This window comes from Schistocerca nitens, chromosome 6, assembly GCF_023898315.1.
Source record: "Schistocerca nitens isolate TAMUIC-IGC-003100 chromosome 6, iqSchNite1.1, whole genome shotgun sequence".
NCBI classification, from domain to species: domain Eukaryota; kingdom Metazoa; phylum Arthropoda; class Insecta; order Orthoptera; family Acrididae; genus Schistocerca; species Schistocerca nitens.
In genome coordinates, this window is record NC_064619.1 from 659,566,103 (window position 1) to 659,579,022 (window position 12,920).

Here is a 12,920-nt window from a genome sequence, read left to right on the forward strand (position 1 = left end):
CAATAAAAATGAAGATCAAGCACTGAAGAGCACTACTGTTCTAACCAATCTTGCATGTGAACTTACAAGACCATAAATAGACAGGTTGAGGACAACTGGTGTCTAGGCAGATCAGGAGACATGAACTTTCACCACTTGGAGTGGAAAAGAGTGTAAACAGGCTGCAAGGGGAAATAAAGGGAAAAAGAGGAAGATGTTATGAGTGAGTTAGATCTCGGGACAAATTAACAAGAAAGTGATGTATTAGGTGTGATAGGCAGACCTGCTGTGATCATTTGAAGGCACTTTGCATCAATTGTTTGGACAGTGCAGACTGAGTAATACATGTGTCAGGAAGTAATTTTGGAAATACTGGTTTAACTATTGTATTAGTGTTGCTTACATGCAAGTACTGCAGTACACAAATGACACTCATTATTCATTTTTACTGCAGTATAAGTTTATTTTTGTTTGTTTTCATTAAAATAGATGATGTGTGGACATTACAATAAACATAGTGCATCACCTGTGGTGCTGAGTAATTATTAGTAGAATCTTACATTTTTTGTTTCATTTTTAAAACAACATTGAAAGCAATGGTCGCTGACAACTGTCACCCATGTAACCAATAATGTAACAGAAATTCACGCTACTACTGCAGAGTCTCTAATTGAACTTCTTTGCTTCAGTTCAGTAGTGATGTTTGCTGTGTGGTGTTGATGTATTTTCAGTATTTTTGTGGTCTTGGACAAATGTTTCATTTTAAAATGGTATGTGTTGTTTTCTCAACAGAATTTTATCAGGCATTGAACTTTTTTTAAAAATATTTATCGAAATGATTTTGATCACTACTTTATTCAATTAAATGATTTAAATGCAACTTTTTAAAATTTTTAACCCTCTGTTACATCATTTTAATCACCACGTTAAGGGTGGAATTAGACACCTGAGCTTAACTTACATCACTGTACAGATGGTTTTAAAAATTCGAACTCAACCCCAGTGACCTCACCCTGAAAGTGAAAAGCTGTGGTAGAACCAGCAGCCATGCCTACCTGTCTGTATCAGTGCTTACTCTGAGGTCAGCTGAGACGGGTACAATCATAAGAGAATCTTTAAAAATGTGATGTCAAGCTTTAGGTTAAAAAAAAAAAAAAAAAAAAAAAAAAACTCACCAGTCATAAAATTCTCGTACATTTTAGCAATTTGACTTTACTTGACAGTGCTAAAAAATCACAACTGTCCAACCTAATTCCAGACATACAGTGACCCTAACTGAAAGGCACATTTGACTAATATTCCTCAAAAAAATGTGCACATTCCTGCATGCTTGATAGTGTGATCTGTGTGTTATTTGTTACAGAAGTCATTTCAGTATCAATTAGTAGTAATTAAGTATTAAATTCTTATAGCAATAAAAAAAGAATGAGAAAATGAAATGTTTGGTATCAATTTGTAAGTCTAGAAATATTATAAATCTAAGTACCCTGATGTATTTTCCTGTCTGTATGTGAAGGGTATTTTCAGGAACTATTGTAGGGTTATTGACATGGTTTTCAGCAACAGATAGACTGATTCACTACGAATGTTTGTGTGCACATATTACCATTGCTACACCAGACAAGGTGTCTGGCCTATAATGGGACTATACCTGCGTGATCCTGGAGTTGTGTTACTGCTGATACAGCCACAATCAATCATACATCATGATACATCATCTACTTGTCCGCCCCCGGTAGCTGAGTGGTCAGCATGACAGAATGTCAATCCTACAGGCCAAGGTTCCATTCCCGGCTGTGTCGGAGATTTTCTCTGCTCAGGGACTGGGTGTTGTGTTGTCCTAATCATCATCATTTCATCACCATCGACGCACAAGTTGCCGAAGTGGCATCAAATCGAAAGACTAGGCAACCGGTCTACCCGACAGGAGCCCTAGTCGCACAATATTATTATTATCACCTACTTCTGTTATATTTCGTAACTCTTGCAAATGCTTATTTTTTCTATGTAAGATTACTGATTAATACCCATGTCTGGAGGTCAATGTTTTTTATGTCATGTTATTTACTATCTTTTATTCTGAAAACCTTCCAAAGAAACTACCTTATATTCAAACTTAAGAAAATGTAGTTATATCCTGATGCATTTTTCTACATAAATGTTATCCATCATTAAGAATCATACACTTAGGCCGTGGTGATTGGTAGTGGCAGAGGGTCATGAGATATGATGGAGAGAAGTAAAATTGTAACTCACCTGTAATGTTCCATTGTGGGATGTATTGTTTATGTTTCATGAAGTGAAGAGAAAGTGTTTCATGGTTTTTTAAAAGTGAAGAATATATAGCAGAGTACTTTTACCTGGTGTTTCATTTTAAATAAGTTAATGTTATACCTGAAATATGTCACTTTAAGAAGTCAGCTAATGTTCACTGAAATTACTTAATGAAGGAGTTATGCCACAATACTGACGGTAAGAGGAAGAGCAACATATGGTCGTTAAAAATTTGCAAGACCCAGGAAGCCTCTCTGGGAGATATCCCATTTATTTTTTAGGACAATGAGCTACAACAAGAACATCAACTATGGCAGTAAACAGAAAGATGAGTATTGTTTTCGCTACTGAAATTCCAAACAGTGTTAGCAAAAACTGTTTTAGCTTCCATGTCCTACAATTAACTTTAACCAATCCTGTGTCTGGAAATTTCTGATAGAACAGATATCTGAACTTTATTTTATCAGTTGTTTAACAATATTTCAATTATAGACATGGCAGGGCAGGGGTAACTTTTTCTTGATATGACAGCCACATAAGAGAGGTAGATGAAATGTGGACCACACATACAAAGAATTAATGTAGAGAATGTAACAAAAAAAAAAAAAAAAAAAATACTCAGTGGTATGAACGGAAATGACACTTTTATTCAAAGTTAGTACTGAAACTGAAGTCACCACAATTTATAATGGTCCCCTGGACATTATATAAGGCAGGACATGGTATTAATAGTGTGAGAGACCATCATGGATGGCAATGCATGTTCTGCAGTGTGTTCCCATGCTGGCCACAAGGTTGTTAAGGAGTTCTTGTGGTAGGGAGTTCCACATCTCCACCAGTGCAGTTGACAGCTGCTAGATGGTCATTGGTGCACGTGGGAATGTTGCAATACTTCTCCAGAACGCATTTCACATGTTCTCGATGGGATTTAAGTCGGAGAAAAGCCAGGCCAGTCCACTTGCTGAGTATTCTCTCATTCCAAGGGCTCCTACTCTTGCACTGTTCAATCTGATTGCACATTATGATCCATAAAAATGAAGTCAAGCAGAATGCACCCCCAAAAGATGCACACAATGTCACAGTAATGTCATCCAGTGAATGTACCGTGTTCAAAGATTTGCGATGGCACCACAAGCATAGGGACTGGATGGATGAGGAATGGGACTGCGTGGTCTCCTCGAATGGGAGTGGATACATATTGAGCAGTAATTCTGGGCATACTCATGTGGAGAGAGATGGCAACATGTAAGGCAGCAAGGAACATAACAGTTTTGGTGCTCCAGTTGTACGGTTTGCGTAGGCATAATATTGTATGGGCATACTGACGTCCAAACCTTTGAACATGGTACACTGAGCAGTTTACATTATTGTGACACTGTAATTCATAATGGTCTTTTCAGGGGTGCACTTGGTCCTGGATTCATTTTATGGATTACAGTGTGCGACCGCATTGAACAGCACTGGTGGAGGAGCTCACGGAACAAGAAGATATTCAGCAAATGGGCAGGCCTGCCTTTCCCCCTACTTGAATCCCATTGAGAACACGCAGGGTGCGTTGCGGAGGTATACTGCAACACAACCACATGCACCGATGACCATCCAGCCATTGTCGACAGTGCTGGTGAAGAAATGTAACACCCAATAACAAGAATTCCTTGACAACCCTGTGCCAAACATGGGAGTATATTGCAGAGTACACATTGCTGTCTGTGCTGATCACACATGATATAAGGAACAATGTCCTGCCATTGGCAATGTCTAAGAGATCATCATAAATCACAGTGGCTTCAGTGTCATTATAGTCTTCGAATAAACAAGACATTTTTATTTGCAAATTTCTTTTGGTTACCTTCTGTACAATACTGTGGCAGTCCTTTCCAGGTAAGGTCAAAATTTCATTGAACTACCTTACTTGGTCGTGAAACATCATGTAAAAGCTACTTTTGTCCTTAAGTTTCGCATACCTGTCTGTTAACTATGTGAAACCAGTGGATGGTCCTAGTAACATAATAAATGGAATGATTAGTAGACTTGTCTTTTATTACTATCATGCAAAATTAACTTCTCCTGATTAGCGTGAAGAGGGAGATTTTGTTTTGTGTGCCATTGAGATAATGGATCGTTTTAATTCAGTTGTTCACACACACAAAGAAGAGATACCATACCTAGGTAAAGGAGCAACTTTACAGTAAAAGGTTGGCAAGTTTTGATAATGAACTCGACTGCAACATCAAGTTAAATGAAGTTACATGTTCTTTGTAATAAAACACAGTCATGTTAATTGCAACCTGCAAGACAGAAACTTACTAAATCAGTTAACTGTCAAGTTGCAAATAGAGACGGAGGTGCATAGATCTTCTGGGAAACTGAATTTGAAATGACAGGAAAAGCCGTTCTGATGGATTACTTTCCATCAGGCAGTACCAGAGATGTAGAAAATTTCTGAAATGACAAAATTTCTGTCGACGATTGTAATTATTGTCTCTTCCCACTCATTTTTGACCAGTAGGTGATGTGTGTAAAATTGACTGTTTGTTGTATGTTTTACACTATCCAACCACAAATATCTGAACATCCCTATGAAATGTGGACCCGACCACTAAATGTCAAGAGAGGTGGACTCATTAGTACAAAAGGAGGTGTGGAGTACTATGTTCTCAGGAACGAAGCAGTAACGGCAGAACAGGTCAGTCAGGAGACTAAGTGACTTCTAACATGGATTGGTTATGGAATGTCACCTGAGTAACAAGTACATAAGGGACATTTCAACCATTTGAAGCTGCCATACTGACTACTGCTGATGTGACTGTCAAGAGGAAATGTGTAGGAACAACCACAACTAAACCGAGACCAGGCAGATCTCATGTACTAACGGACAGGGACCGTCAAGGATTGTGGTCATAAAAGAGTCACATGAAATTAGGGGAAGAAATAACTTGTAAGTTCAGCTAGCAGAGTTACAGTGGATAAGGAGTTAAAAAGATTGGGGTACAGTGATCAATCAGTCCTCATAAGCCACACATTTCTGTAGTCAGTGTTAAGTGACACTTGAGGTAAAGAGCAAAGCCGCTGGACAACGGATGACTGCAAATGAGGAATCTGGGGTGATGAGTAACATTATACGCAATGGGGGTCTACGGAAGCGCCCGATCCGACCCATCGGCTTTGACCCGTGACGTAAGGCTGTTGTGGTGTGTGATGTCACAACGGTGCAGAATTTAGTTTGTGAGAGTGGCATGTTTGTAGGTGTCGTTTTGATGTGATCGGTGGTGCTCTCTGGTGGTGTGTTTATGTGTTGTGTGTTAGGTGATGTTTTTGGTTTAGTTTGCATGTGTTGCGTGTTTATAGGTGGTGTATTGTTGGGGTCGGTGGTCTTCTCTGGTGGTGTGTTTATGAGTAGTGTGTTATGTGGCATATGGGGTTCACTTGCGTGGAGCATTGCAAGTGTGTGGTATCGGTGGTGACTGCGCTTTCAGCGGAATATTTTTCAGTGAGTTAACGATTTTGTTTTTGTTATGTCGACGTTATTGTAGTTTTTTTTTGTTCATCGTGTGTGAATTTTGGAAAATTCCATTGTTTATGTCTTTGGTAGGTATGGATATGACTGATAAGGTCAACAGTTTTTGGTAGTCAGTAATGGTGGAGGACAGTGCGTTGTCTCTAATAAAATTTCTTCAGCTATTTGGCCTGTAGGCTGAAGTTGTGAAGTGTTCAGTGTGTTGTGAAGAACTGAGACTTACTAAAGTTCCGGCGTCTCTGACCAGGGACGGCTATTTGTGAAGATGTCGTAAGGATAACAGGTAAAGGGAAGTGTTCGATTGCAGTTTTTATTTTCTAGGTGTTTTTTTTTTTTTAAAGTGTGGTGGTGGTGAAAGTTTTGAGATTTACAGTGTGGTATCAGTAGTTGCTGTCGACCTATATAGATCAAGGGAGGAGTTCGATACGAATTTTGATTATCTAGGGTTTTTTTTTTTTTTTTTTTGTGGTGGTGGTGAAATTTTTGAGATTTATGGTGTGGTATCGGTTGTTTCTGTTGACCTATATAGGTCAAAGGAAGTGATCGATTCCAGTGGATTTTTGCGTGTAGTGGAATTTGTGAAGGGTGTGGGTGCTCTTGTTATTTTAGGGTTTTTTGTCGTTCGGTGTAGTGGCGTGCGTTTGTCCCCAAACAAAAACCCCCAGTTTCTCACGCTTGTCATGTTAGTTTGATTAGGTTTTTTGTGGAAGCCAATGGAACACTTTTTGGATGAATTAGAGCTTTGACTTCAGTTCAAACCCGTGTCGTACATCACTACATCCTCTGGTTTCAGTGCTTGAGGAAGAATGCGATGCCATTCCTCAGATAGTCTCCAGGAGAATTCAAGCTGTCAAAAATGTTATGCGGACAAGAAAAAAGATTCCGAATTTTCCCAGGTTTCCTGGTTAAAAATACACCATACCCCTAGTGAAAATACACTTGGAGTGACAATATAATTTCCCTCAGGTCTGCAAAGCTTATCAGTCCTTTGAATGGCAAAGGTTTTATACACCACCGTAGAACTTCCTGCCACTTTAGGAAACGAAACCTAACAAAAAACAACGTGTTTTGAAAACATACTTGATGAGCAGCAACATGTACACTGCATATTTTCGAACTGCGAAAGTATAAATACAAATTCCACTAAATACAGCACGGTAGCTTTCGAAGCACTGTAATCGAGATGGGCTTTTGCCAGTCATGTCACATCATCTCGACACTAAATTATAGCAGATATTCTGAGCATAGGGCAAGTGATGCAGTGAGCCAATAGCAACATCACTGTTAAGCAGTGAAAACACATAAATAGGAAAAGTTAATCGTTGAAATTAATATACTTTCAGTACAGCTGCAAGAAAAGTTGTTTCATATATACTATTGGTCGAAAAAATTTTTTTGCTGTCTTTTCCGGGGGTGTGGCCAGGCAAGATCCTAAGAGCACAGCTTAACCCTTTCAGACCTGATTCCTTATTTACTTATTTAAAAAATATCTGACATCATTTTTACATTCAGGTGAGTCTCCTGACAACATTTTTCTAAGAAAAAAATTCATATGAGCTCTAGGTTTCTAGATATTTAATGTACACAATTGTGTTCATCGGGTCTCGAGCTTCATGTCATACATTACAGAGGTTAACACTATGGATCAAGTATGCAACTCTTTATTTCACTTTAAAACAGAAGAAACAATAAAAATAATTCCAAATTACAGTTCTTATTTAAACAACAATGGTCAAAACAATGATTTTAAGGTTCCGTATGAAACTGCAAAAAAAATTTCTGTGCTTTTGGAGACATATATGTGCTTTACATTTTCTGCACTGAATTCTAGAACACCCTGTACATTTTGGAAATTTGCAGCGACTTGGAGCTCTTACATCATGCAAAGGCAAATGGTCAATGGAATCAAACTGTATCTTTGTAGTTGGTCATAATTCTCTCTTTTTCTTGCTATGACTCTCATGTCTAAAGCCAGTCCTTCATTAGTCACTTTCTTCTGGCACAGTATCAATCCATCTGCTACCCTGAAACGAAAGGAAAAAAGGTCCATTTGCTTCTTCTTTGGGATAGACAGGTGTCTGCATCTCGTCTGTATCCCAACCAACTTTGCACAATGGCAAAGTCAACAGCATGAAAAATCATACGGAAAGGCTATTTTTGAAATCTGATGAAAACTCTGTAATAGCTTATCTATTGATCAAATAGTTCCACACCATCCATTGCATGGTTATATCTTGTCAATATTTCAGGCCTTTCTACTTTCACATACTTATGGTGTTTTTTTGTCCCAACACTCAGCTTCATCCACTGAGCCTTTACCAACGAAGTTTGAACACAATACAACTGACCTATAGTCTAACCACTTACACACGGTAATGTCATCAGCACTAGTGATTTCTTTTCAGTAACCTCTGGTTTGTTTCATTATTATTAAAGGCAAGTTCTTTCCAAATCTGTCTTGATGGAGAGTACCTGCTGCATTGATGCCTTGAGATTTCTGAACTTGAAACAGATAATAAGGTGAAAAGAAGTTGTCAAAGTATAATTTATGACCTTTACCTTTTGAGAGTGGAACAGAAAATTCTAAACCAACAGCAGGACCTAATCCAAATTTTTTACAGTATGTGGTATTTAGTTCAGTTGTAGCACCTTGATACAAAAGGAAATCATGCACTATTCCACTCTTTTACGTGAAGACTTTGATTCCCCATGGACTTGGTTTCCCCTTGACACACTGCTTTACAGAAAACTTCCCAGTGAAAGGAATAATTCCGTCACTGACACTAACATTCTCTTCTATAGGAAGTTCACTGCACCATTTTCGAATGGCTGAGTAAATTGGCCTGATGTTGTAAAATTTATATTTATTTTCGAGTGGCTTTTCCAGATTGTTCACCATGTGTAAATTTGTTCATAATTCTAAAAATCTGTCTCGTGACGTGTTTTCCCAAAACACATTTACCTTCAGGCTTGTATCCCAATACATTCATAATCTGGGAAATTTCAAGGTGCCAGTCAATATATGTAAACCAAATAGCATCTCTAGTGCCTGAGGAGTTGTCTGCTAGAATGAGGATTTGTCTCGTTGTAATGCATAAATATGAGTATGTGCTGCCATGCTAGTAAACAAACCATCTGTTATATATCTTTTGAAGTATTGCATTGGAGAACACAAGAGAGATTCTTCAAAATTTGGAGCTTTGTATGTTTCTGCAATGGTACTTAGAGGCTTTCGTTTCCATTTTATGGATTCTTTAGGTGTCACCATTATGTTGTCACACAGGTTATTCAATTCTGGGTTGTTTTCATTGCGCAAAAAGTTCATTTCAGCATCCACCACCTCTCCATCGTCTTCATCTTCAGATACGGTGTCCCTACACACATCATTCACGCCCACTTTATTTGCTCCAACACATTTTACTATTTGTGGAGCTTGCCTTTCAATAAGTGATACACTGCCATCCTCATCTCCACTCAAAATAATGTCAGAAACGCCACCATTTTCAATTATGTCCATAATCAAGTCCCAATATTTCTCCACAGAAAGATATTCCTTATCCATATTTGTAAGTCAAAAGCCAGCAATATAAAATCATATGTACAAGTCACTTATTCTCCTCCTTGCTGCTAGTACTGAAATTAATGGAAAAATTACCACACATAACTAGCACAGCCATGCAAATATAGCTGAGACACATTTTAGATCATTTTTCCTATTTTACACCATTAAGGACCTGTTGTACACAAATGTATACATTAATCTTATCTGATACATAACACAAATATGAACTGAATGAAATTGCCGATAAATTCCACTGAAAGAACGTCTAATGCTTCCAAAAGAAGGAAACCACACAAAACATTCATAAACAATACCCACAATATGACTATATAGCAATAAAGTCAACGAGTAATTGCTTCCCCCTCAGAGAAAACACCAAAGAGTATATTTTACAGACAGCTCACAAGAGAGCAGCAGCTGCTGGCTAAAAGAAACATACACAAATGTGCACAGTGGGTTTGGATGCACCTGACATTTCTTGTCAGCAAAATATTAGTGAACAAACTTTATGTACACAATTGTGACCACCAGGTCTGAAAGGGTTAAATCGCAACAGCTGAATATTTCAGAGTAGCACCATTATAAACCACCATTCACAATGTTTTCTCGCGAGCTGTTAGAAATCTCGGCAGTTGTGACGTCACGCTCATCGAAAGAAGTTTCTTGCAACGAAGTATTCCATAGTCTTCGTCCTAAAGCCTTTGACATATTTTGCTGTCGGCAAAGCTTGGTGTGCACTGTGTTTTGTTGCTGTAAATGACGCATTTTCTTTGCAACTCTAGTTCATTTTGGTGTTATTCTCTAGTTTATGCTTTATTATTGCAATGTTATCCTAAAGCCTTTGACAAAATGTCGGCAAATGTTTATGTATGCTCTGTGTTTTGATGTTGTAAATGACACATTTTCTTTGCAACTAAAGTTTTAGTTTGCTGTTACTCTCTCGTTTATCTTCCGTTACTGCAGTGTTATTCTGCGATGGCGGGCTAAAGTAGAATTCTTTGATTGAGTATCAGTTCTTGCCAACCAAAATTACAGAAATTTAGCTGAAAACTAAAACAACGAAAAATTCGCGAAATTCTAGAAAATTTCCAAGTTTTTCCGGGACGAAAAAATTCCCGAGTTTTTCTCGAATTTTCTGGTTAATCTGGGGCGCATGTTAACGTTCACTAATAGATGTTCGGATACTTTTTGATCAAATAGTGTTTATTTGCTCGCCATATGCTGGTGTGTGGCTTGTCCTGATGCATGCCTACTACCGCTGGAAAATGGAATAATATATGAAACTGGCCAATCGTGGGAAATAAGAAGTAGGTACGGTCGGTAGCGGAAATGTTGTCTTTTCAGACGTTTTTGGTTGCTCGAGTCATCCACGTAAAAATTAGCTCAAAGAGTGACTTGTCGCGAGTGCAGCCGCTCACCCGGATGAAGTCCTGGAGCTCCGTCCTGGTCTCGACCTCCCTGGTGTAGCCGGTGAGGCCGGGCGCCAGCTTTGTGAGGAAAGGCAGCAGCCGCCTCAGCATGCTGCCCGTCGGATTGCCGGACCGGAACGTTTCGTTCACGCCTTCCAGCAGCTTCTTCAGGCGCGCGTCGTGCCTCTCGAAGCGCGATCCAGCCGCCACGGCCCACAGTACGTTCACCATGTGAATACCGAAGAGTTCAGTTACCTGAAAAGTTCAAGAGAGTCACCAAAATGCAGATATTGTTCGCTAGAGACAGTGAAAATCCTTTAAAACAGCAGTTGTCCCCTCGGTCCTCCGAACAAGGAACCATTTGAGTGCGAGGTCGCAAGTTCAATCTTCAGTACGGCTCATTTGAAAATGTTGTGTTACCAGTCGTGACAGGAAAAATATTAGCTGCTGATGACTCAACATGTGCAACAGGTCGACAGAAAATGAGAGTCCAGGTGCTGAAATGGCTCTGAGCGCTATGGGACTTAACATCTTAAGTCATCAGTCCCCTAGAACTTAGAACTACTTAAACCTAACTAACCTAAGGACATCACACACATCCATGCCCGAGGCAGGAGTTGAACCTGCGACCGTAGCAGTCCCGCGGTTCCGGACTGCAGCGCCTAGAACCACACAGCCACCGCGGCCGACAGTCCAGGTGCTGCAGGGATCAACCTTCTATGGGATGTATGTATTACACTTCACAAAATGGACGTTGTCGGCATTTAGGAAATGTTCAAAACAAACCATTAACTTGCACGATGAACACCGAATGAAAAATGGCACGCAGCAGTGATCACGAAGATCCATACCATCAAGATTGTGGGCGAATTCCCTGAGATTTACGAACCGTACAGGTATCTACTCTTAAAGAATGCATATAGAATCATATTGGTGTAACAGGCTGATGAGAACTAATGGAATGCAACCGAATGAGATATAACCTGACGAGGAGCTTACCGTAAAACTGGCTATTCTATAAGGTGTGGCTGCAGATAGTGAGATAATATGTTGTATAGGTATGGAGAAAACAAACATCCAGAGGCTGAATTTGACCAGTGGTTCTAGTTTATACGAATTGCAATGTCAAACACTCTACAAGAAGGGTAGTTTGCTCTAAAGGAGTATGAGTTTTAGATGTAGTTCAGCAATCAAGTAAAAGCACGTTATTTTGACCAGCTATTGGCCAAAATCAGTTCTCTTACGCCCATTTTGCCACTCTTGCTCACTGTGACATAAATATTCCCTACTGTCCTTGCACGATAATGCACACGAGAAAGAACTGTTGGTGGCAGAGCACCTTCAACTTGTCACAGCACAACAAATAACTTTCCAGCCAAATTACCTTACAGATTAACAGTCGGCATAATTGTATACGAAATGCGCTAATGATGTTAGTTGACCTTGATACAGTTTTCTCAGTACCTCTAATTTACAACGTTCCTTTCACATGCATTACCTCTTCAAATCCCAGCTGGTTGAAGTGGATAACAAGTTCATTACTGAGCTATGGAATAAATTTGTTCATCTCATCTACAAATTTTCGGGCCGAATTCGCACCAAGCTGACTCAAAAACAAACTCCGTCCGAACAGGCCTTGGACGGCCCAACGGTAACGACCAGCCGCCGTGTCATGCTCAGCCCACAGGCGTCACTGGATGCGCATATGAAGGGGCATGTGGTCAGCACACTGCTCTCCCGGCCGTATGTCAGTTTGCGAGACCGGAGCCGCTACTTCTCAGTCAAGTAGCTCCTCAGTTTGCCTCACAAGGGCTGAGTGCACCCCGCTTGCCAACAGCGCTCGGCAGACCGGATGGTTACCCATCCAAGTGCTAGTCCAGCCTGGAAATGCTTAACTTTGGTGATCTGACGGGAACCGATGTTATCACTGCGGAAAGGCCGTTAGTGCACGAAACTGACACTTTGTTTAAAATTTAGTTGTCTTATGTTTTCCAATTCTGTAGCACTGTTTGAAGTTAGGCAAGCATCCACTGCTTCCCTTGAAATCACTGTAATCTATGTCACGCGCAATTTGGCATATGTAACGCAGCCGTTCACTATCGTGCACATCCTGTGAACTGTGTCGAGCGTCGTTGAAACGTGCAAGCACCAGTTTTTTGTAACAAGTCCGCCTTGTCCT

At 39.8% G+C, this 12,920-nt stretch overlaps 1 protein-coding gene across 1 annotated transcript in view; it reads right to left on the reverse strand.

Moving 5' to 3' along the window:
* The window catches only part of LOC126262605 (methyl farnesoate epoxidase-like), a 159,900-nt gene that overhangs the window by 22,475 nt on the left and 124,505 nt on the right, over positions 1–12,920 (reverse strand). Inside the window, exon 5 of the mRNA XM_049959356.1 lies at positions 10,751–10,996. Coding sequence (XP_049815313.1) covers positions 10,751–10,996 — 246 coding nt within the window. The remainder of the gene's footprint in view (positions 1–10,750; positions 10,997–12,920) is intronic.